The following is a 24,675-nucleotide window of genomic DNA, read 5'->3' as shown; positions in this document are numbered from 1 at the left end:
AGCAGATACCAAAAACCTGCTACCAATTCTATTTTATAGGGCTTTGCGCTACAGAAGTATTGCATTAGAAGCTCACAGAATTTTTCCAGAGTGTGAAAAACGCCCATCACTTGGTTTTTAAAATTTTAAAAGTTTAATAAGAATAAAATGGTTATAAAAATAGTATTACAATTAATGAAGTTTACAGTTAAGACAATTATAAGACAATAAAAAGCAAAGAATTACGGATGTCCAGATGCTCTCGGACACTAAGTCATGAAGAGCATTCCTTGTGAACAAAGGAATAACCTTAAAACAATATACTTGTTGCATATTCATATATCTCATACATGATGCATAAATTCCTTGCAAATTAAGAACTTTTCTGGTTTTTATCAATTTCTTCTTCTTAATCTTGGTGGTTCCAAAAAGATGGAGAGAAGGTAGAAGAATGTTTGTCTTTCCTGATAAGGAGGCAGTAACTTTCTATGGGCCCCCTTTGCTGACATCTCTGTGTGAAGAGTTTCTTGATTATCTCATCTTCTCACTTGAACTTGTAACAAATCCTATATTGCAGAATTTCTATTTTAACATTATGTTGTAACCTCAAACTACGTTTATCACACTGCTTAAGAGAATTAATACAGCATGACATTCTAACATTACACATATAATATTCATTGTAACATTTGCAAAAAGCCAATAATAAAATATGCATTTTTTCACACTTATATTAAAGAAAAGGTTCATCATGTGAGATGAGTGTGTTGTATAAAATTTATTATACCAGACGTAGATGCATTTTGGAGATGTTGCTCTTGTGAAAATATGCATTTTTCACACTTATATTAAAGAAAAGGTTCATCATGCGAGATGAGTGTGTTGTATAAAATTTGTTTTATTATACCAGACGTAGATGCATTTTGGAGACGTTGCTCTTGTGAAAAAATGCATTTTTCACACTTATATTAAAGAAAAGGTTCATCATGCGAGATGAGTGTGTTGTATAAAATTTATTATACCAGACGTAGATGCATTTTGGAGATGTTGCTCTTGTGAAAAAATGCATTTTTCACACTTATATTAAAGAAAAGGTTCATCATGCGAGATGAGTGTGTTGTATAAAATTTGTTTTATTATACCAGACGTAGATGCATTTTGGAGACGTTGCTCTTGTGAAAAAATGCATTTTTCACACTTATATTAAAGAAAAGGTTCATCATGCGAGATGAGTGTGTTGTATAAAATTTATTATACCAGACGTAGATGCATTTTGGAGATGTTGCTCTTGTGAAAAAATGCATATTTTATTATTGGCTTTTCGCAAATGTTACAATGAATTTTATATGTGTAATGTTAGAATGTTATGCTGTATTAATTCTCTTAAGCAGTGTGATAAACGTAGTTTGAGGTTACAACATAATGTTAAAATAGAGACAATGTATGTTGGGGGAGTTTGTTTTTTTTTTTTTTTTTTTTTTTTCTGAATGAGATACTCGCTTTGAGGAACACTTAAATCTTTCCAAGAAAAGGAATTTATGGTTTTCTTATCAGAAGAAGCGCATTTCTTCAGGCCTTGCTCAGACTCGAAAACGCCTTGGGGATTAAAGGAAACAGTGGACATACAACAGAGTTCTTGTTTTGAATAGAATGTATGCATAACCATGAAGGATATATGAATATGCATCAGGCTATTGTTTTTAAGGTTATTCCTTTGTTCACAAGGAATGCTTTTTGTGGCTTAGTGTCCGAGAGCATCCGGATGTCCGTAATTCTTTGCTGTTTATTGTCTTGTAATTGTCTTAACTGTAAACTTTATTACTCTAATTGTATTACTATTTTTATAACCATTTTATTATTATTAAACTTTTAATATTTTAAAAACCAAGTGGTTGTCGTTTGTCACGTAAGCCACCTCACGCTCCCGTCGCCCTCCCCCCGCCCCGCTGCCGGCACAAGATGGCGCCGGCCGTGAGGGGAGGCAGCGGGGGCGGGCCGGGCGCGCTGCCGCCGCGCAGGCGCCGTGCCGCTCCCCGGCCCGCCGCTGGCGGAGCGGGCGGCAGGGGGCGCTGCGGGCGGCGCGGCCATGCTGGCGGGGCCGGGCCTGGGCCGGGGCCGCAGCGCGGGGCGGGCGGCGCCGGGGCCTGGCGGGGCGGCCGGGGGGTGCTGGCGGCATGTTCCGCAAGGCGCGGAGGGTGAATGTGCGCAAGCGGAACGACTCGGAGGAGGAGGATGAGGAGCGCGACGAGGAGCCGCCTCAGGAGCCGGCGGCCGCGGCGGCGGGGGAAGGGCCCAGCGAGGCCTCCGCGCCGCCGGGCGCCGGGCTCCTGCCGCTGCCCGCCGGCTGCGTGCCCCTCGCCCTGCCCGGCAGCCCCGCGGCTTTCGCCTGCGCCGCCAGCTACGGGGCGGCTCTCGGCTTGGGGCTGGGCTTGATGGGAGGCGACCGAGCGGGGCTGGGGGCTCTGGCGGCGCCCGCTGCCCTGCGCCCGCCGCCGCAGCAGGGCAATGGGCTGCCGGCTGCCGGGCGCCCCAAGGAGAAGAAGCGCTCGCGGGAGAACAAAGAGGTGCCGAGGGCCAGCCTGCTCAGCTTCCAGGACGAGGAGGAGGGTGAGGCAGAGATGGTTGCCTGGCTTTTTGGTCGTGAAAGAGAAGCGGAGCTGCCCAGCCTGCGCTGGGCCTCTCCAGGCCTTCCGAGCGAGCAGGATCCGTATTTGTTTTTTAGGGCAGTCAGGGTTCGCCCCGTCTTATGTGATCCCACATCGCCCCAGGCCGCCCAGGGGACTGAGAGCACGGGCCTCCCCCGTCCCCTGCGGGGCCAGCATGCTTCCAGCGGGGTTAGCTGTGGTGGAGGGGTTCAGATGTTGCTGGTGCATCGCTTGTGCTGCGTTTGCTGCGCCTGGGATGCCCCAGGTTCGTGCAGCCTGTAGCCTCCCCCTGGAGCCACCGGTGTTAGCTGAGGAGCATCGGTGCCGTGGCTTTCTGTCGAGGTGGTTTTAATCTGGCTGGTGTTCACATGTCACCTCAGACTCGCTGCCTGTTGTACGAACAGTTCACAGTTTTGAGTTGTCTTAGAAGGAATTCTCTTGAAATCACTGAAACTTGGTTTCTAAGAGTTGTGATTTGAAATCTTTATAGAAGGTGTAAAATTAGACTTTCACTAGAGACTGTGAAAGAACCCTACAATGGCATCCATTAATGGTTTTTTAATGGCATTTGTGAGGTTCCAGGTACAAAATTTAAAGATTAAATAAATAAGTATGCTTGACAGATCTCATGTAATGTTATCCAATTTCTCTTTTAAAGAAACGGAAGAAGTTTTCAAAGTGAAGAAATCAAGTTACAGCAAAAAGATTGTAAAACAGTTGAAGAAGGAATACAAAGAAGATCTTGAAAAATCAAAAGTTAGAACAGAGGTCAATTCTCCAACAGATGGTAATTGCAAAACTAATAGTAACTTCTGTAGTGGAAAAGATCAAGTACTGTAATTTAATTTATTGTTTTCAAAATGAATTGTTAGTCTTTTAGAGAATTTCACATTTAGAGCTGAAGTAAGGCACAGATGAAAGGTGTTACTTGAGCCTTAGGAATGCTGTTCTACATTGGTAGGAAGTTCTTTGGTTCTCATGTAGAAGTTAACATAGAAGGATGGAACTTCTCAGCTCTGTTAGATGGTTGTCAGTAGACATCAGTATTCTGAATTGCAGCTGTGTTTATGACAGATGAATTGCTTATTGAATTGGGAAGGAATTCCATTCATTTGAAAATGGTGCTTGTCTGACAAGATGTGTCCTTATAATGCATTTTCTTCAAAAAGGAAGATTTTTGGGGCGAGCAGAGTGATGGTCTTTGTTTTTAAGTTAATTGTTAAACAGCTACCTGTTTCAGGGCTTGGACCTTTGAGTATACTTGATTAAGATGATAGACTCAAAGTGTTGGAGCAAAAGGATCTGTTTACAATGTACAGTCCTTGAGAGGTTGAAATAGAGCCCGGGACTTCAATTTCATTTTACTGTTGGTTTTTGGGAAGCTCATTGGTAAAGTGTAGTGCTTCCTTTTCCACTTAAGTTTTTACAGAAATTATTTAATGATATGAGCATGAGCTGGGAGGCTTATGATCTAAAGATTGCAATGATCTAGAGAAGCACTTGGGTGTTGAACATGGTCCCATGCAGGAAATACCCTTTTTAAATTGAATTAATTATTTTTAAATATTTTGTTTGCATTTAGAAAACCCACATATTCTTTCTTATTAGAATCTTTAAATTGCCTATGCAGTGGTGTGGGACATGAGCAAAACCAGAAATTATCATTTCTATGGCTAGTATTCAGGTCATCTGTGAAAACCTGGATTCTTGCTTCTGTCACAATGATGCTTAAAATACTACAATTTGCACGTGTCTGTGTGGGCCATGTTTGTTTCGCTCTCCCTAATTCATGTGGCTATAGTTCAAAGACTTAAAGACTGCTACTGAAAGAGCAGCCTGGATTCTCTAAACAAGTGCTTGAGTCTGAAACCTCAGATATGTGCAGCTTGGTTTGGGTTGCTGGGTTAACGTGCATTTTTTTACACATTATTATACTTGCTGCATGTATCTGTATGTTACCCACCTAATGTAGGGTGTAGCCCAAGAGGAAAATGAATGGTTCTTTTGAAATCAGTCATTTCTTGTGGAAATACTTGGTGTAACACAGGTAGTGCTTTCTCATTGAAAGAGATTTTGACAAGGTTGCACAAGCTTGAGTTCCCCCACTTTCTTAATAATTGACAATATGAAGAATGTTTAGTGGTTGGTGGGGTCTGCCTTGTCACATTTTATTTTGAGAAGATGTCAGTGATTTAATCACAATTAAGAAAGTGTATTTTCCTAGATCTCAAACAATAAAATTATTATTTAACATTTTCATTTGATTTTCACTTTTGGTTGTTATATCTTTAAAAAAATACTTCTGAGTGATCTTTATAAAAGGAGTAAAACATGGACTTTGCTGTCTTATCAGTTGAAGCACCACTAGAAAAGATAGGACAGAATAAGGATATAGGCCAAGAAGATGGGACTGCAAACAGTGAGCATGGTGAAGAAGAAATGGAAGTTGAAAGTGAGAAGGAAGAAGAAAAACCAAAAGCTGGTGGTGCTTTTTCAAGTGCTCTGTCATCACTGAATGTTCTCCGCCCAGGTTGGTTTTTGTAGTATGTCTGATAACTTAACAAGTGCTTTAGCTGATGTTTATAGCAGACTAATGTGTGTGAGAGATTCGGAAATAGTTTCCATCAATTTAAAATCTGAAAGTTCAGGCAATTGCTATTTTCTGAATGTGTTCAGTTTTACAAATCTTACGGGAGAAAATGTTTTGCTACGGAATGCTTAATCCTGACGTTAGAAGCAGGAATTCATCTCTCAGGTAGATGACAAATTGCAGGAAAATCTAGATTTGGAATAGGTGACTTCACATGAGATTTAACTGCTTTCAGTTAAAATTTCTTCTTTAATTGGAATATTTCAGTTATGGGTCTGCAAGGTATCTGAAATGTTTTCCTATCCTGTTTTGTATACTGAGGTTCTAGTCAGGCCCTGAGTCCAGAGAAATCACTCTGAGAAAATATTTTTGAAACTAGTTTGCTAATTATGGTAGTTTGCTCTTCAAATACCAGATGGGTGTCCTGGGTCCACAGTTGGTTTATATTTTGTATGTAAGTTGCGTTAAGTTTTGTGCTGTAGATTGTAGAGTTTTCAATTAGGTCTGATGTTTTTTCATGTTTCCCCTTGATTATACAATTTTTTGTACATTAACTGTGTCTGATTTTGTGTCCTATTAATCTCTGACTGATTATTGTCTATTGAAATGGTTGATGCTTTTTATTCCCCCAAAATAAGAAGAGCTGGGAGCAATATTGGGATGGGAAATGACACAGTAATTCTTTTCCTCCCTTTGCAATGGTCAGCTCCTGTTCAAGGACTTCCTCTTCTTTAGGAATATTTAACATAAGAGCACTAGGCTTCTGATCTTATGACATGAGCTGCTGGAAGTAGAACCAGACTATCTGTGACAATCCTGACTTTGAGGGTTTCTGGTCAGAAAGTTGACATGTTTAGCATCTAAGTTGTTTGCAAATGTTTTCTGTGAATATGGATTTGCTTCCTCTCCTGCTTTTTTTTTTTTTTTTTTGTCCTGTGCGCAGAGGTGATTTGATACAGCGACAGAGATGAGCAGTAAGAAATTGTAACACCTGTTTTGGTTGCAGTGGTTGTTTAACTGTGCACATATTTGTCTCTAGGAGAAATTCCAGATGCTGCTTTTATTCATGCCGCTAGGAAAAAGCGTCAAATGGCTCGTGAACTTGGAGACTTTACCCCCGTTGACTCTGAACCAGGTAAAAGCCGCCTTGTTCGAGAAGATGAAAATGATGCCAGTGATGATGAAGATGATGACGAGAAGAGGAGGATAGTTTTTACAGTGAAGGAAAAATCCCAAAGGCAAAAGATTGCTGAGGAAATAGGTAAACCCTTTTTTGGAAGGTCAGCTGATAAATGTTCACACTGTTTTCACTGCAAATACTCCCATTCAGCATTTTTAAACAACATGTTTTTCAAACAATCTGGAGTTGCATAACATTTCTGAGGAAAATTACTACATAATGGTATATGCTTGTAAAATTTTGAGCACAAAACTATGTTCCTGTGCACACTGCTGACTGTAATAGAAACTTAAACTAGGATCAATTCTTGTTTTTCCTGTACTCTGTTTTTAGGGAGTATACAATTGTGAAAAGAAAAACATTTGATATAGAAACCTTCTTGCTGGCTAGCAGGTAAAATAACCTTTTGGAAAATGAGTTAGAAATTAGAGGATTTCACCAGCAGTGAATTGCAAAATTTCCCATTGGATCTTTCAAGTGGAACCCCTGTGCTAATAATTCACAGGCCAGTGTCCTTAATTCCTCATGAAGAGTTAAGGAAGATACTCTGAGATGTTCTCACTGAGGCATGGTTTCAGGTTTTTGAATCTGTGGCCCTTACAATTATGAACGCATTATCTTCTTTTTCTTACTTGTATGAAGGTATTGAGGGAAGCGATGATGAAGCACTAGTGGCAGGGGAGCAAGATGAAGAACTCAGTAGGTGGGAGCAAGAGCAGATACGAAAAGGAATCAACATACCCCAGGCATGTTTATAATTGTGCACTCTTTTTTGATTTGTTTCTGCAAGTATTGCCTAAATCCTTTACAAACCTGAGTAGTTTACAGAAGGCTGTTTCATTTGAGAAATTAAGTCTGTAAATTCTGATGTTTTTTAAAAAGAAATAGTATAAGTATTTAGAATGGTAATGATACTAAGAATTTGTCCGTTTACCTTCTTGAGGGTATTTGTTTCTTAGATATTGGATGCTTAAATCCCCTTGATAATTACATTTTCTAACTGTATCTGCTTACATTTTTCACTTTGATTTGAAATGTGTGAAAAAGTTTCCCCTTTCTTTAAAGCCTGATATAGTACAATTGCATTTCCTCTGCCACTAGGTTCAACCAAGTCAGCCTGCAGAAGTGAATAATGTTTACTACCAGAACACTTACCAGACACTGTCTTATGGTTCATCATATGGCATTCCATACACCTATGCTGCGTATGGATCATCGGAAACCAAGTCTCAAAAAACAGATAATACAGTTCCTTTCAAAACTCCCAGTAATGAGATGACTCCTGTTACTATTGATTTGGTAAAGAAACAGCTTAAAGACAGGTAGGACAGACCATCTTTTTAGACTTAAAGACCTGTCCCCTAGGTTTCTGTTCCTCAGGTGTCTTTTAGTCTCGGTGAGCAAACACAGAGTTTCATCGCTGGAAACTGACTGGTACATCCATTAAAAAAAAAAGGCAAACAAAAAGGCTCAAAGTGAAGATGACATTGACACTTTGTTCGAAAATCTCCTTGGATTGCTTCTCTGGAAGTGAAACTTTAAATATGAGGCCATTAATCTTGTTGAAGAGAGGTCTGAGTTCCATCTTCTGGACACTGCACAGTCTTATAGTGAAGAAATGAAAGGCCAGTGAGGTGTTTAGCTTATCAAGCTGCTTTCCTTTAAACTGTGAATCAGAGATTTCCCCTTCAGTAGATAAAGAATTTAATTTTTAGTGTATACAGGGATTTACAGTGTATACTGTAATCTGCTTGTCAGGTATGCAGAAGGTATGGAATGAGCAACACAATTGCAGTGAGAAATCGTATGTAATGGACAGCTTGCACTTTACGTGTCTTCGAAATTGGTTTGTATGCCCCTTGTAGTGTTGCAGCCTTTGACAGTGAATCAAGTTAGTAGAGTTAAAAAAATGCTTTGTATAAGCTGTAGTTCGTGTCCACCCCCAACCTGTTCTGCCAGCTTTTCATTAGGGGCAGCCTTGCACTATTCTGTGTGCTGTCAGCTCCTGTAGAAGTTTGTAGGAGTGGCCAGTGCCATGCATTACAGCACAGTCTAGCAAATGAGTGTTGATCCTTAGCCTTGTGGTTCACGAAGAGAGGGGAGAAGGTGACAAATCAACAGTCAAGAATTTCTTTGCAAAATTTCCTGTATGTAGGCTCAGTACTTGCACTGTACTGTCTGTTTGATGTCTCAATGGTCTGAAATAGACAGACTTTTGGATGTAAATTTACTATTTATCCATTGCCCTTCAGGTTGGACTCTATGAAAGAAATGCACAAAGCTAATCGGCAGCAATATGAGAAACACCAGCAAAGCCAAGAGGACTCTACCAAGGCAATTGAAAGATTAGAAGGGTCTTCTGGGGGTATTGGTGAACGGTATAAGTTTTTGCAAGAAATGCGAGGGTATGTCCAAGACTTGCTTGAGTGTTTCAGTGAAAAGGTAAGGATGCAAAAACATTTGTCTCTTTACCAAAAAAAAAAAAAAAAAAAAAAGGTCTCGTATTACATGCCAAGCAGCACATCTCCCTCTGTTTTTGAAAAAAATCCTTTGAGAGCCTATTCTTCTAAAGGTTTGGTTGTTTGAGGGTTGAAAAGAGCTTTATATCATGCTAAGCTCGTTATCAGAAATCTCTCCTCCCAGCTCACCGACTTTAGATTGTCTAAAAATGTACAGATTTTATGTCTTCAGGATTTTCGTAGATACTTTGGTGTTTCCACTTTACTCAGAACTCCTTTTTACTTGTGTTTGACATCAGGTTAGCAAAAATAAGGGCTGAATTACAACACTGCTACTTTCTGAAGTGCTTGATGTACACAATAACAGAGGCTTGTATTTTCTGTGTTATTATAAACTTCCTCCTGACAGATGTTTCTTGGTATTGCTCTGGAGTCTGAAGGAGAGAAGTTTTAAAACTAGCATAGCTGTTCAAAGACACCCACACTTAAAAATATATTTCTTTCGTGTAGTGTGATACTTTTATGTATCTCTAAGTCAAAAACTTAGTCTTTTCTCTTAGGTTATGCACTGTGCTTTGATTGCTTACTTTGTTGTAAATATAATAGGAACTCTTGAATATATAGCTATATATATACACATGTAGTAGGCACACACAGAAGCTGTAGAATTCAGTTAGTAGTATATTGGCTATTTCTTCATTGTCTTCCGACTTGAATACAATTGTATAATAATTTCTTAATATCTTGTCAGAATAATTGAGTAGTTTTAAGCTACTGCTTGCCTAGCCTGTTAGGCATGAGAGAGGAATGGAGAAGCATTTTGGGTGCTGATGGGTTAGTTATTAATTCTCTTCTGTTAGTGGAACTGGGAGAGTCCAGTCTTCATCCTGTAAAAGTGAAGAGTAACTGTTTCATGAGCAAACCCAGGAAGTGTGGGACAATCGGTTCACCCAGCTGATTGATTAGTGTAACTAACTAGTTGCAATTGATTGTTCACTTAAGAAGCCATGTTCCTGAGTTGGTGTTAGCATTAGCTGTTGAAGATTAATAAAGGTACTTTCATAAGCAGCGCTGGCAGTGCTGGTTCCCCAGATGGCTGATTTCCTATTCAAGAAAAGATTTTACATTTTTACTCTGAGATAAATTTGTATTTCAGAAATCAAGTTGAATATCTGTGTCTCTATTCAGTGTTTGGTTTCTAAATACCTTTTGGTAAATTTTGTGATGACTGTAAACCATGTCTGGAGGTTCTCCTTTTTAGCATAAGCTGTCTTTTTCAAATATTTTTAGATGTGATTTTTATCATCTCAGGCTTCTTAGAGGCATTCACAGAGTTTTGCTGGTTTCAGGTGGAGGCTGCTGCTGTACTTGTATGTTAAGTGAGCTGCAAAAGCAGCAGGTGATGTGGTCAGTGTAACAGGAGCATTTAATTTATTTTGATGTTGTTTGGCCAAGTAATGTGGTTTGGAATTCAGTGCTTTCAGCATGGCAAAAGTACCAGCAAATTCAGAACCAGTAGCCCAAAGGATACTGAAAAGTTTTCTAAAAAGGAGGTGTTGAAAGGGGACAAAGTCAAATAATAAAATCAGTATCAGCTTTTATTTAAATGAAATGCAGTAGGATGGTAAATTGTTTTAATCTTTTGAGTGTAGAGATAAATTACCTTCAGCTTTTCTGTAGAACCAGTGGCCCTGAGTGCTTTTATTTAAAGTGTTGCTATTATTTATAATAATATATGTGGTTATTATAATATACATGAGGACATGTATATGTATAATAATAATACTCTATGTGTATATACATACACATACATACATATATATATGAAAACATATACTGAAATACGATATTTTGAAGATATTCTTAATGTTAGGATCACTTTGCCCAGTCTTAAGGCTCAGCAGAGTATGAGAAGACAGCTATTACACAGATTTTAGAAACAAGTACTAGAGAGGTCAAATCCTGTGTAATACCTTTTTTCCCCAATAAATAAGAAAAACAATAGAATGGAAGATGGTTGCATAACTTCCTTCAGAAATAATTACTGTCAAAATTATGCTTTTTGAGAAGGCTGGCGAATCACAATGGCATCTTTACATTTTGAATATAGGAAAGTACAGTGGATATAGAAAGATTGAATTGTTCTGGGCATGCCTTTAACAGGAGAAGTAGATGAACTGTTACTTTACCTGAAAAAGTGAATTACCAAAACATGCTCTGTGTATCAGAATTATCCTTGTGATCTAAATGTTTAGAGAACTTTCTGCTTTTCCTCTTCCACTGTTTACAAGGAAAGTGAATAAAAAATCCCCTTAAACACTGAATTTAAGGTACTGACTAAACAAAACTGGGAATGAGGCCTATAACTTCATAGTAGTCAATAAAATTGTCAGCCACTCATTAACCACAGTATTGATTAGAGAAGAATTAGGCCTTCCAAGTATCTTGTATTCTGAATGGGAAATATTTTGAGTGGATTCATATATCTGAATACATCACTAGGTTTCTTTTTTAATCCTGAGAAAATTACAGAAAGAACCACTAGGGATGTGTTGAAAATTTTTCATTTAACTTTTCAATCTTAGAATTTCCTCTACATGCTTAAGAGAAGAAGCATGGTGAACTGCAGTAAAGCTAGTATTTTTAACTATTATTTCTGTTTTCAAACCTGTCTTAAATTCCAGCTTCCAGCTCTTGGAAGATTATTCCCTCCTTGTCTTTCTCTCTACTCTTTTCTCCATAAGAAAGGTGTGCATATTTTGAGTTGGTACAGAGCTGCTTTCATTTTAATCCCTGGAGCCCTGTTTATCCTACAAAGCTAAAACCTTTTTCTTCTCTGATGTGTATATCAGTCTCAGTGAGCTGAAATGGCTCTGTAGCTATGAACTTGGAATTTTACATTTTACTGAAGGAGGTTCTTTAATAGTTGCTGAGTCACATTCTAAAATACTTCAGGAAACAATTTCTGATTTTATCTTTTGTTTTGAAAAAAACAAAAACATAATCCTGGATGGTAGGCAGCAATGAAATATAAAAGGCTGGAAGACTGTGGAGTAAGCATACGTCTCAGAGGTAAGGAGGACATGGCTTAAGTGTTCATACCAAAAGGACTTGCCTTTCCAAATTAAGAGATTGTGAAAACTTCTGGTCTGCTATTTAATGTCAGGAAATTCCTGGCTGTCATAATATCATCTATTTTTATTAGAGATGCTACCAAAATAATTCATTAAAGAAAAAAAAAAAGTGGCAGGTCTGACGTGACGTACCTGATTAATTCAAGGTAATACTTAATGCATAACTTGCACAAATTGTACTATTTTAATTTTAGTGATAAACTAGAGGAGTGTTTGACTTATTTGAATTACCTGTTGGCATAACACCCTTATGCAGGGTTTTTCATTTCAGTAATAATATTTCAGCATATGTTATTAAGAGTTAGAGGACACAAAACAATAGCTGCTGGCTTCAGTAGATTGGATTGATGGGTGTGTTTTTCACTGCATACAGTCAGGTGATTTTCTCACTGAAGTGTAAAATACTTCTGCATTCTTGTTTAGAGATAGAGAGGAAACATTTGACATCTGAGAATTGCAGACCTTTACATAACATGTAACACACTTGGCAGGGAAAGCAAGAATACGGGAAAAAATATTTCACACTCTTTAATAGGATGTCTAGCTCTGTAGACTCATTCAAGCCATGGAAGTTGCTTTCAGAATGCTTTTGTTCTGATTGAAAGCTGCCAGTGTTAAATGTATGCATTTTCCACACTATTGAACTATTTCCTGGTGCAAATGATACAGATGAGTCAAAGGCAGGACTTTGTGCTGCTGGGAGCACACGTTTTGCTCCGGAATAGACTGGGACCCCAGAATTGAGCAGCTCAGGATCCGGGTATTACGTGGTGTGTTGTATTTTTACAGGTGCCTCTGATTAATGAACTTGAATCTGCAATGCACCAGCTGTACAAACAGCGAGCTTCCCGCCTTGTCCAAAGACGACAAGATGATATTAAAGATGAATCTTCGGAGTTTTCAAGCCATTCAAGTCAGTCCATCTTGAAGGTTTTTATTATTCATTAAACAACCTTGTTTACTTAATATGACTTAATTGAAATGTAAATGTTTAATGTATGACTGTCCTATTAAAGTTTATTCTTACTCTTGAGATGAGTAGAAGCAAGTTTAGATGAAAGTTCTCTAATCTGTTTTGTTTTAAACTTGAAACCACTATAACTCTGACTTTATCTCTTCTTTCTGTTTCTCTTAACTATATTTTCTCCTTCCTAGCACTAAAAATGTGTGCATAGTGGCTGTGAGAGTAGTGGTAGCATGTGACTCCCCATTTTCTTATATCAGGACTTTTAAAAAATTTCTTTTAACCTTCCTGAATCTATGTCATTTAACATGTACAGTTAACTGTATAAAGCCACGAAGCACTGGGCTAGACTTCTGTCTAATGTTCTGTTTTGTAGCCAGTATAAGCATTTGATTTCAGAAACCTAACTGGTAAATTAAAGACCTGGAAGACTAATCAGACTAATACAGTGACCTTGTATGAAATACAGTCTAAGAAAAGCCAGTTAAAATGCCTGCTTACTGTGAATTTGTGGATGGGGGATTCTCACTAAGGAGGTTTCTTAGGGTGATTACTCTTCAGTATGTAAAACTCTACAAAAGCGTAAATGTTAATTTGGATGGAAATACATGTTTCTTGGATGAGGTTTTATTCAGCGTATTAAATCATTGGATGAAATACCCTATTAATAGGAGTCTTCTTTATGCTTCAGAGAGCTTCCCATTTTTAAAAATGGCTTTCTGTCCTGTTGTTGATGTAAAATTCTATAATTAATGCCATTTCCCTGTTCTACTGCAGTTGTCAGAGGTGAAATCTTGTTAGTACCATTAGCTAGAATTTACCAAGATGATGAAATGTTAGGATTCAGAGTTGGTCATTCCTTTATAGAGTGGTTAGCATACATATTCTTTTTAGGACTATTATGTGGAGTTCCAGGCATCACATGGCCTTGCAGTTTTATAATGAAAATGCTGTTTTGAGAACTAGAAACCTATTTTCTAAAAGAAGCTTAGAATGGATTTTTTTATAATGTTGTTTAATAATAGAATGGGAATAGTTCTCATTGCTGAGGTTGGGTTTTACAGAGAGATCTGACTTAGTATCTGGAAGTTTAGACAAGGCTCTTAGTTCAGGTATTAAATTGGAATATTGACATAGATTGGCATTAATACTTTAAACAATGAATTTGTAAATAGACTTTTGTCAGAACATATAAATTTATTCTTGGACTTTGGATAGGGTGTTGTTTAAATGGTAATGTTTATACTTTAATGGATGGACTTGAGCAGTGGCTTGCATTCAGTCTACTGTTGAAATGTACCTGGAAGGGAGGAACTGGAAACACTCCTGCCTGCTGTCTGCTGTTCTAGCTGTGTTGTTGTCTATAGCCAGGAACATAGATAAGCAGAGCTTTTAAAAATGAGGGAAGATGGTTTATCTTTCTGTAGATTTTCATGTGTTTTAAACTTTAGGTAATCTAAAGCATATGAACTTAGAATCACTGTGACTAGAACTCTGAAATAACATCTATTCTTACCCCAGTCACTCTTGTCTGCCTTTTTTTTTTTTTTTTTTTTTTGCTAATTTTCTTCTTAAAAATTATGTGGTGATTGTGTTTATGTAAGGAGCACTTTTTTCTTGGACATTTCATTTAAGCTATTTCTGTTAAAACTGTTGACTTCTGTGTAGTTCGGCAGTGTTGTGAGAGGGATAAGAGTGAAGTACAGTGAAAACTACTTGGCATTTAGGTGGAAATTTTCCCAAAGTCCACTGCTTTCCGTTTTAACCTCTACACGTCGTGAATTCAGGCTTCTGGGGGGCATTGTGGTTTTTTTTTTCTTTTTTGATACTTTGACTTTCTATTTCAAATTACACTTAGTTTAAAAGTGGGTAAAAGGCTCTTATGAAACTGCCTATAGCACATTTATAGAATCATAAATAAGCATTTTAATTTTCATTGATGTAATTTTACAGATAAAGCACTGATGGCTCCAAATCTTGATTCCTTTGGGCGAGACAGAGTGATCTATCAAGAGCAAGTCAAGCGTCGGACTGCAGAAAGAGAGGCTAGAAGGTAGAGAATGAGATTTCTTTTCTCCTCTAGGAGTCTTTGCCTGCCTGCAGGATATAACTGTGTGATGTACTACAATGAGTGGCAATATTTGCTTCTTCCTTGCAAAGGGAAGAAAACACTTCAGCTGGTATGCTGGGCAGGGATATTCTTATATATCCCAGCTTATTGTGCAAATATACGAAACATTCCATGATCCTGATTTAAAATCACTAAAAGAAAGCGTAGTAGATACATTCCATATCTATATGGTCTCTGCTGGTTTTGTTTCTTTCCATTGTTTGAGGCAGCAACAATGAGGTCATGGCATAGTAGAAGTTCTTTTCTGCTTGGCTTCCCTAGAACTAAAACGACAAGCCTAAGTGGGCATATGCATTGTATAGGTGGGGAAAACAGCTGGTTTCTCTTGCTTCACTATAGCTGCTTTGTACTGCTGCTCCTTTCAGAGCTCGCCGCAGACAAGCCAGAGAGCAAACTGGGAAGATGGCAGATCACCTTGAAGGCCTTTCCAGCGATGACGAGGAAACTTCAACAGATATCACAAACTTCAACTTGGAGAGAGGTTAGAAAAGCTACCCAAGCTTTATCACAGAGTCACAGCATGGGCTGGGTTGGAAGGGACTTTAAATCACAGCCAGTTCCACTCCCCTGCTATGGTCAGAAACACCTTTCACTAGATGAGATTGCTGCAAGCCCCATCCAAGCTGGCCTGGAACACTTCCAGGCATGGAGCAGTCATAGCTTCTCTGGGCATGTGCTAGGGCCTTACTGCCCTCACAGGGGAAGAAATTTTTCCCAGTATCCTATCTAACCCTGCCCTTTGTCAGTGGGAAGCCATTCTCCCTTGTCCTGTCACTCCAGGCCCTTGTAAATAGTCCCTCTCCATCCTGCAGACTCCCTTCAGGTACTCTAAGGCCACAGGTAAGTTACTCTGAAGCCTATTCTCCAGGCTGAACAATCCCAATCCTCTTATGTAACAACATACCAAATACTTGACAGGATCCAGTTGCAGCCCTGTTTATATATTTCACCACATTTTGGAAGGACTTCAGGAATTTTTGATTTCTGGATCATCAATGTTACCAGAATAGTCTCTGTTAGACACCTGTTGTGTGTCTTGCAGCTGACTGAATAAACCTATCCTTAGTGAGGTTCTTTTTATTTAATTCTAATATGCTTTTGCAGGCAGTAAGCTTTTGGACTGTCAGTAAGACTTCCAATTTGTAAAATATTGTTTATCATTATTGAAATACGTGTTTGTCATACTTGGGAAATTCTGAAAACATCAGTGCTTTAGAAGTCTTTTTTTTTTGGTTCATGGCAAGTATTTAGTGGAGTTGTGAATAAGCTTCTAGAAATGCAATGATAAAAGTTTTGTATAGTCTTATTGCAGCCTGGCGAAGTTTGCAAATTACAGAAAACAATATTGTATGCAAACACTGCAGAAAAATCTTGTGGTACAATTAGCATTTGCTCTGATTAAAAGAGAATCAAGTTAGAAGTGAAGAGGGAGGAGACCAGGATTGCATACACAGAATTACTCGTGTTGCATTTGAGGAGAGATTGAATGGTTTTGGTCTCTCCAAGTAGAACAATATCAACTTTTCACATATGATAGCTGGGGACCATGAAATCAAGTGATAGGGTGGGAAAGAGGTTATTTCCCACAGAGAAAGTAATAGCAAAGTCATTGATGTAGGTGGTTGTGGAGACCCAAAGTATGAACATATTAGAAAAGCAATTAGATGAACTGTCTGTCTGTTGGGTCCTTTGGAAGTGCAGACAGTTTCCACATCTTTAGTTGCTAGCTAATTTGCTGCAATTTTATGATTGCATTGATTTTCTGTGTACAGGGAGGGGTCTTGGATAAACAGAACAGCTGTTCAGGGTTGTTAGGTGCTGTAATGAACTTTGTTAAATTAAATTATCTAGATTCAATGGGGCTGAATTGCACTTGGTAGCTTGGCAATTTATATGTGTAAAAGCCTTTTGTAGAAATTTCTTCAGTTTCTGAATAGGCAGAAAGAATGTTTGTAAAGCTTTTTTACTATTGTTTGAAGCTCTCATGTTAGTCCAGAAACAGCAGTAGAACAGGGGAGTGAACTTTGGACCTAATAACTTTATATATAGTGGTTTTTTTTAATCACAGTATGAAAAGTGTGGTTATATGACATAATCTCCTGTTCTCTCAGCCCTGTCTCTGCCTGCTGCGTGTACTAGTGGTGTTCATTGTGTACAGGTTACTACTGTAACCAGACATTTACAAGTGTGGCTGCAGTAAATATGGCTGATTAAAATGAAACTAACCCTGAGAAGTAGAAAACATGAAGGGAAAATAATATATAGAGAAAAGGTCTGGACTGCATAGAATACTGGTACTATCAATACCAAAAAAAAAAAAAAAAAAAAAAAAAGGTGCATGTTCTGGGCAGTATTTTAGCATGGTGTCTGCCAGGACCCACCCTGTCTGAACTGCCAGTTCAGTTGGCTTATCTGAAATGCCTTCCTATATTTGCATTTGGATTATCAAAGATGTGGAATAATGTGGGTTGGAAGGGGCCTGGAGATGAGCTGTTTGAAACTGCCGTGCAAAGCAAGGCCAGCTTTGAAGTTCGATCCACTCTGAATACAGTCCAGTACATTACCAATCCTAATTCCATCTGGTAACTGAAAATCCTTCCATGGAATGTTTAAAGTAAGACCTGTGATAAGCCAGACTATTGGACAGTACTCATGCTCCTGTTTTTATGGCTTTGTGTGCTTGAGGCAGGAGTAACAGAGCTTCTGAAGGTGATGGGGGTTTTTTGTTTGGTTTTGTTTGTGGGAGTTAGCTTATGCCAGTGAGCATCAAAGAATGTCTTGAAAGAGGCATTACAGGGAGTAGGTGATTAACTTTTTGTTCCTTTTCTCCCCTGCTAGATCGTATATTGAAAGAATCCAGCAAAGTTTTTGAAGATGTTTTGGAAAGTTTTTACTCGATTGATTGCATTAAGTCACAGTTTGAAGCTTGGCGCTCCAAGTACTTTGCTTCTTATAAGGATGCTTATATTGGCCTGTGTTTACCAAAGCTGTTTAACCCTTTAATCAGACTTCAGCTGCTTACCTGGACTCCTTTGGAGGTAAGCTCTTCTGCAAGCAGCTTCTGTCTTAGCTGCTACAGGGTGGTTCTTTCACACTTGAGCAGAGCAAAGTAAATTGCACCTTTGTGTGTGCTTCTCCTGAAGGTGTGTTCTAGGGATGAAGTTTCAGATGGGCACCTGTCTTGGCAAAGCTTTTCAGGGGAGTGCCTGGACTAATTGATACTTTATGTTCCCAGCAAGCCAGAGTTAAATTTTAGCACATTACCAGATCCTTCTCAGGAAGTGGTATAGACCAAAAAATCTGCAACTGCCCATGGTAGTGGGTTGGAACTAGGTGATCTTTAAGGTCCCTTCCAACACAAACCATTGTATGGTTCTGTGCAAATACATTTAGTCTTTAAAATACTTCAGAGAAAACTGTGCCTCTAGATAATGCTGTTTCATCAGAAGTGGAACTAAGAAGTTTGTTCTTACGTGGAATTACAACCTGCGTCTCTAGGTTATGTATCTGTCTCTCACCTACACCTCCATACCCTGTAGAATTCTGGCTGGCAATTTCCAAGTCTTTCTCATAGTACTCACTGCCCAGTTATTATGTAGGGAACATGGGAGAAGCAGGACAGCACTGTGGCAGCCCAGTATCCCTGGCACACATTCGTTGTCCAGCCTGGATATGTATTTCAGGAGATGCCACCAGGACAAACAGCTCAGGTAGCTTTTGACTCCCTCTCTGTTCCTCCTTTGTTCTTTTTTAGAAGTGTTGTTTTTTTTTTTTTTTCCCTTAACCTACCAAGAGAATATCTGCAGAAGGGATTTTTTTATCACCTCTTCTCCAAGTGCAGAGGAGGGGGAGGCATGACTTCCTTTCAGGGGAAGTTCAGAGTGTTAATAATAATTAATATAATAATTTAAATAATTTTGTAATATTAAATAGTTTTATTAATTTGATGTCTGACTTCATTAATCAAGCAAGGAAAAATCTAAGAAAGATTCCATCATTAAATTTAAAACATTTTCTGTGCATTCTCTCTTCCCCCATGCTATTTTTCTGAGTTTTCAGGTTGACAAAACAAAGCTGATGTTAATTGGAGACATGGTAGAGAATTATAAAGTCTTAACTGTATTCACTACTCTCTGCTACTGATCCTAGTAAGCATTTTGTTGAGGTAGAAAAATTGCAAGGTGCTCATAAAAAGGGGTTTGAAATCCAGAAGGCATAATTTTAAAATGCAGCACAGCTGAGCTGTAGTTCCAACTTGTACTCTAATCTGTAGGCTTTTGTTTGGTTTAGGTGTAAGTAGGAGTTAAAATCTGTGGGGCAACAACTGCTAAAAAATCAGTCTTGCTTCAGCCATTTTCTCTTTCCATTACATCTAGTGGCTATGCTGGTAGAATGAATTGGTTCATTTGGCAGAGTGTTTTTAAGCTGTTTTTGTATCATACTTGCATGCATAATACTTCTTCTATGTGTTGACTTCAAATCTTTGTTTAGGAATCTAACCCCAGTTCTTTTTTTCTTAGGGCAAGTGTCGAGATTTTGAGACAATGTTGTGGTTTGAGTCATTGCTGTTTTATGGCTGTGAAGAGCAGGAGCAGGTGAAGGATGATGCTGATATTTCACTGTTGCCTACCATTGTAGAGAGAGTTGTTCTTCCTAAATTAACAGGTACAGGTTTAAAAAATGGGAGGGAGGGGGTCGTGGAGTCTGATGCTTGTTTGTGCTTTCAGATTTTACTGTTTTGTAAATAACTGTATGAATTTGAGTATATAATACTGTATTTGAGTATATAATACTGTATTTGTATAATAACTACTGTATTTGAATATATGTAAAGTGGACCAATTCTTTAATCTCTTACAGTAATTTCTGAAAATATCTGGGATCCCTTTTCTACCACACAGACATCAAGAATGGTAGCAATTGTACAGAAACTAATAGATGGATATCCCTCAGTGGTGAATGCAGAAAACAAAAACACACAAGTAAGTTATTGGATTTTTTTCTTAAATATGTTGCATAAGTTAAGGAATTTGAATACATTTTTAATACCTTATATTGGGAAATACAGCAAGAAAAATAATTTTGAAATTATTTGGTGCTCTGCAGCCTTATTGTGGGGAGTAAAGTATGGTGATAAATTAAAAGAAACTCAGTGAAGCCTCCCTAGAATAGGTAGTAGAGATAAAAAGATACACCAGATGAAGTAAGACTTGCTGGTCTCCAGTTTTGCTGTAAGGGTTGGCTACAAATACTTGGACTTTTCTTTTTTAGATCTTTGCAGCCTTTTCAAATGTATTGCCTGGAAATTGGTTTGTTTTACTTGCCTCTGTGGATGCAGGAAGTGGTAATAGGAGTTCAAGTTGTAATTGAAAGTGTAAAATTTCTGCTTTGTTAATTATTACAGACTTCTTTAAGACTATTTATTTGTGTGCTCAAGTATGTATGTATGCTTACTGTTATGATTACAAGTGTTCTTTGTTGCTTTAAAAATCAGAGTGTTTAACTTCTAAGCAGTGTATTGGACATTTAAAAAAAAAATTACTTGTTTCAGATGCTTTTAAAGGCCCTGTTGCTAAGAATGAGGAGAACACTAGATGATGATGTATTCATGCCCTTGTACCCAAAAAAGTAAGTTTACTTTCCACTATGGTGTTAGACCTTTCTTAGCAAGTCACTGTGTTCTGTCCATAGTTAAGAGGGGTTTTTCCCAGTGTGGTTCAGTGCCTGGGTACAGGAGATCTTTTGTCATCCTTCTGGGAGCATTTAGCAGAGACAAGAAGGATGAAAGGGAGTATTTGTGGAAATGAACTGTGTCTTGGAAGGAAGAAGCCAGCAAATTCAAGACAGAGGTGTGGTCTTGGTTGCTCATTAAAGAAATGTCTTACTTTCCAGCATCTTAGAAAACAAGAACTCTGGTCCATACTTGTTTTTCCAACGTCAGTTTTGGTCCTCTGTTAAGGTAAGTCAGTAAATATGTTGGGTAAATCCTTGGTCTAAGACAGTGTAGCAATAAAATCCTTCTCAAATTTGTAGAAAATGGTAGATGGAAACTGCTTCAACTTCACTTGCAGAAACTCCAACTCCGTGTTCTTAGTCTTTGGTAACGCACTGTGCCCTCTTCATGGTGTGTCCAGTCACTAGTGGTGTCCCCCAGGGCTCACTTTTGGGCCCAGTCCTGTTTTATATCCTTATTGATGATCTGGATGAGGGGGATCAAGTGCACCCTCAGTAAATTTGTGGACTACACCAAGTTGTATTTGTTGATCTGCTGGAGGGCAGGAAGGCTCTGTAGAGGGACCTGGATTGATGAGGGCAGTGGGATGAGGGTCAGCAAGGCGAAGTGCTGGGTCCCTATTTTGTCCACAGTTACCCCAGAACTGGGGCCTGAGTGGCTGGAAAGGCCCCCTGGGGGTGCAGCTGAAGCGAGCCAGGTGTGCCCAGGTGAGCAAGAAGGTCAAGGACAGCAGTGGTGAGACCTGAAGGACCAGGGCAGTGATTGTCCCTCTGTGCTGGGCACTGCTGGGGCTGCACCTTGAATGCTGTGTCCAGCTCTGGGCCTCTCAATTCAGGAAGGACATTGAGGGGCTGGAGCACGTCCAGAGAAGGGAACAGAGCTGGGAAGGTTCTCGAGGGGAAGTCTTGTGAGGAGCAGCTGAGGGAGCTGGGAAAGAGGAGGTGGAGAAGGGGGGAGACAGGACAGGGACCCCTTATTGCTGCCTGACAGTGGAGTGTGGCCAAGGGGGTCTGGCTCTGCTCACAGGCAGCAACAGGATGAGAGGAAATGTCCTCCAGCTCTGCCAGGAGAGCTTCAGGATGGACATCGAGAAGAATTTTGTCACAGAAAGGATAATTAACCATGGGGATGGACTACCTGGCAAGGTGTTGGTGTCACATCCCTGGAAGTGTTTTTGAAGATGGACATGGCACTCCATATTCTGGTCAGGTTGACAAGGTGGTATTTGGTCTAAGAGTGGACTTCATCTCAGAGGTCTTTTCCAACCTAATTGGTTTGGTAGTTGAAAAGGTTGTCAAGAGGAAGCACCATCATTTCAACTCGAATGTTGCGAGGTCACTTAGCTTACTCACCCCAGGTTTTTTATATCCTTGTGCTTGTCAGAATAAAATATACTACTTTTGGGGAATGTGGGAGCACAAAGCTGTGGCTGTCATAGTTTATTTCCAGTAAAAGACTGTGAAAAAAATTAACTCCCAGCAAAACAGAAAGTAGAGGCTGATGTTGATTGAAAAACTGCTCTCCGTGATCACATAAACAGGAATCTTCTCTGGAATTTTCTGTTCAAATGGCAGCAGCAAGGGAGACTGTATTCTGAATAGGTTTGCAAAACATTTAAAATATTTTAAAATGTTTGATGAACTCTCTGATTTCAGTACATTTTGGAATAGTTATTTTCTCTGTGTTGTATTTTTAGTTATTGGGAAACTTTCTCCAGTGGTATGGAATCCTTTCAAACAAAACTCTACAGGAGCTGTCCATAGATGGGTTGCTAAATAGATACATTCTTATGGCTTTTCAAAACTCAGAGTATGGAGAGGACAGCATTAAGAAAGCTCAAAGTGTAAGTAAAATCAAGCAATGTTTAAAGTAATGGATTTAAACTGAAAGGAATATGTAGTTAAAACTTGACGTTGCCTATGGAATCTTGGCTTTGATACCTCAAAAGCTGTAATCTGTGAAAAATAGATTTTTTTTCTTTTTAGTATACATACTAAAGAAAGAACCTTCTCTGGCTACCTGGATTAGGCATACTGTGGGTTTCAGTGCTTTACTGCTTGGACTTTAGTGTGGGGTTTTTTGGTAGTTTTCTAATTTTTTCACTCTGTTGAGCCTTATTCCTGCAGTCTCACTAGGCAGACTTCTCAAGTTATACATGTTACCTAGCTTTTAAAAATTTTGTTATGTTGTGTTTAATTTCCTTTTTCCCATTTTTCATAGGTAATTGCTTGCTTCCCTAAGCAGTGGTTCACTAATCTAACGGGAGACAAGACTATTTCTCAGCTAGAAAACTTCTGTAGATACCTTGTTCACCTGGCTGATACAATTTACAGAAACAGCATTGGTTGCTCTGATGTAGAGAAGAGAAATGCAAGGTAACTTACTTTGGGTGAAAACAGTTGCAGTTCTTGTGATTTGATTTATTTTGCCAATGCATGCGAACATGGGTAACTCTCTCCATCCTGCTGTGTGTCTCTGGAAACTTCTTTGAATTCACACATTAGAAATGGATATTTTTAAGGTGTCTGAAAATAGCAACTGCTGGAAATACTTGAACGCTGATAATATATTTTGGACTACTGCTTAGTGTCCTGGATTCTTTATAAAAAGCAGGGAGAAGCACTTTTTATATGAGCAGATATACTCATATAAAATCAGGACAAGGGGGAGTGGCTTGAAACCTGAAGGAGGAGATGCTTGTGTTAGACATGGGGAGGAATCTTGGCTGTGAAGGTGGTGAGGCCCTGGCACGTGTTGCCCAGAGAAGCTTCTTGTCCCTGCAAATACTCAGTGCCAGGTTGGATGGAGCTCTAAGCAGCCTGGTCTGCTGGAATGTGTCCCTGTCCATGGCAGAGAGTTGGACTGTGATGAGCCTTAAGATACCATCCTACCCAAAGCATTCTATGATTCTGCCAAATTTTGTAGTACCATGTTTGGGCTGTTTCACCTTGCGAGCCTGTTGCTGATTGCTGCATAGTGGCTTCTAAATTGCAAAATGTCTTTTGTAAACAGTTCAAAAGTTCTTGCTATTTACACAACCAACTAGATGAACCTGTTTCACCTGAGATCCAAGAGTAATTTTATTTGAATCCAATGATCAGCTTAATTAAAAGCTTGCATTAGACACGTTCCTGCTGGCCAAGTAAGCTGACATGCTATGGGAGCAGCAACAACACAGGAATGAACAATCTTCCAGTCTTGGTACAGTCCTGTGTTTCAGTGTAACAGTTTGGGATTGAAGTTTATTTAAGTTTTTGAACTCTCTTGTTTGCTGGTATGTTTCTAAATTTGAAAGAGCCTTCTTCACCAGGTAAAATGATAACTTGGTAGACATTTTTATTGGAAGAGAAACATCCAATTAACCTGTTTTTATAGCAGGTTCTAATTTGATTTCTATCTTCTGTCTTGTTTTTTCCCAGCATTTAACAAATCTGTTGCCATTACTCATTAAGCAAGTATAATAAATCTGCAACAGGAATATGAAATATATGGCTCCACAATGCAGTCATCTGTTGGAAAATTAATGTCATTGATTGTTCTGTTTCTATATTGTCTTCTGCTGCTTCTTTTTTAGGGAGCACATCAAGCAGATTGTGAAGCTTCTAGCAAGTATCCGAGCTCTGGATCATGCTGTTACTGTTGCAAATGATCACAATGTAAAAGAGTTCAAGATTCTAATAGAAGGAAAATAGACTTTTCCCACCATTCATTTTGAGCTTTAAAACCATTCCTGATGTGTAATTTATGTACATATGTAAAGTTTCTTAAACTGTAAAGTATTGATCTTTGTTTTAATACAAAGTGCATTCTTATATACATCCTTAAAAATAAAAATCATTGACTTCACTGAAAACAAAAA

General features: G+C 38.8%; 1 protein-coding gene across 2 annotated transcripts; it reads left to right on the top strand.

The window, feature by feature from the left end:
- The first annotated feature begins 2,068 nt into the window (after positions 1-2,068).
- Positions 2,069-24,675, top strand: PAXBP1 (PAX3 and PAX7 binding protein 1). Of its 2 annotated transcripts, none has more exons than XM_085582516.1 (18): positions 2,069-2,586; positions 3,283-3,411; positions 4,978-5,154; positions 6,254-6,349; positions 7,037-7,140; positions 7,496-7,716; positions 8,647-8,836; positions 12,777-12,900; positions 14,905-15,004; positions 15,448-15,563; positions 17,921-18,120; positions 19,603-19,747; positions 19,943-20,064; positions 20,634-20,710; positions 20,975-21,041; positions 22,513-22,659; positions 23,037-23,191; positions 24,391-24,675. In XM_085582516.1, exons 1-18 carry the CDS (start codon positions 2,154-2,156, stop codon positions 24,506-24,508), a joined length of 2,721 nt encoding a protein of 906 aa, XP_085438642.1. In that variant the 5' UTR covers positions 2,069-2,153; the 3' UTR covers positions 24,509-24,675. The 2 variants fall into 2 exon arrangements, with proteins under 2 accessions (XP_085438642.1, XP_021391038.1); XM_021535363.4 differs by having other exon boundaries at positions 2,071-2,586; positions 6,254-6,475.

Source organism: Lonchura striata, chromosome 1, assembly GCF_050655825.1.
Source record: "Lonchura striata isolate lonStrDom1 chromosome 1, ASM5065582v1, whole genome shotgun sequence".
Classification (NCBI taxonomy): Eukaryota; Metazoa; Chordata; class Aves; order Passeriformes; family Estrildidae; genus Lonchura; species Lonchura striata.
This window is presented reverse-complemented; position numbering and strand designations above follow the sequence as displayed.

Excerpts from the sequence above, each read along its gene's own strand:
- PAXBP1 (XM_021535363.4), top strand. The coding sequence starts at position 2,154 with ATGTTCCGCAAGGCGCGGAGGGTGAATGTGCGCAAGCGGAACGACTCG. Across the intron at positions 12,901-14,904 it reads GGAGTTTTCAAGCCATTCAA|ATAAAGCACTGATGGCTCCA; the intron begins GTCAGTCCATCT and ends GTAATTTTACAG. Across the intron at positions 20,711-20,974 it reads ATGCCCTTGTACCCAAAAAA|CATCTTAGAAAACAAGAACT; the intron begins GTAAGTTTACTT and ends CTTACTTTCCAG.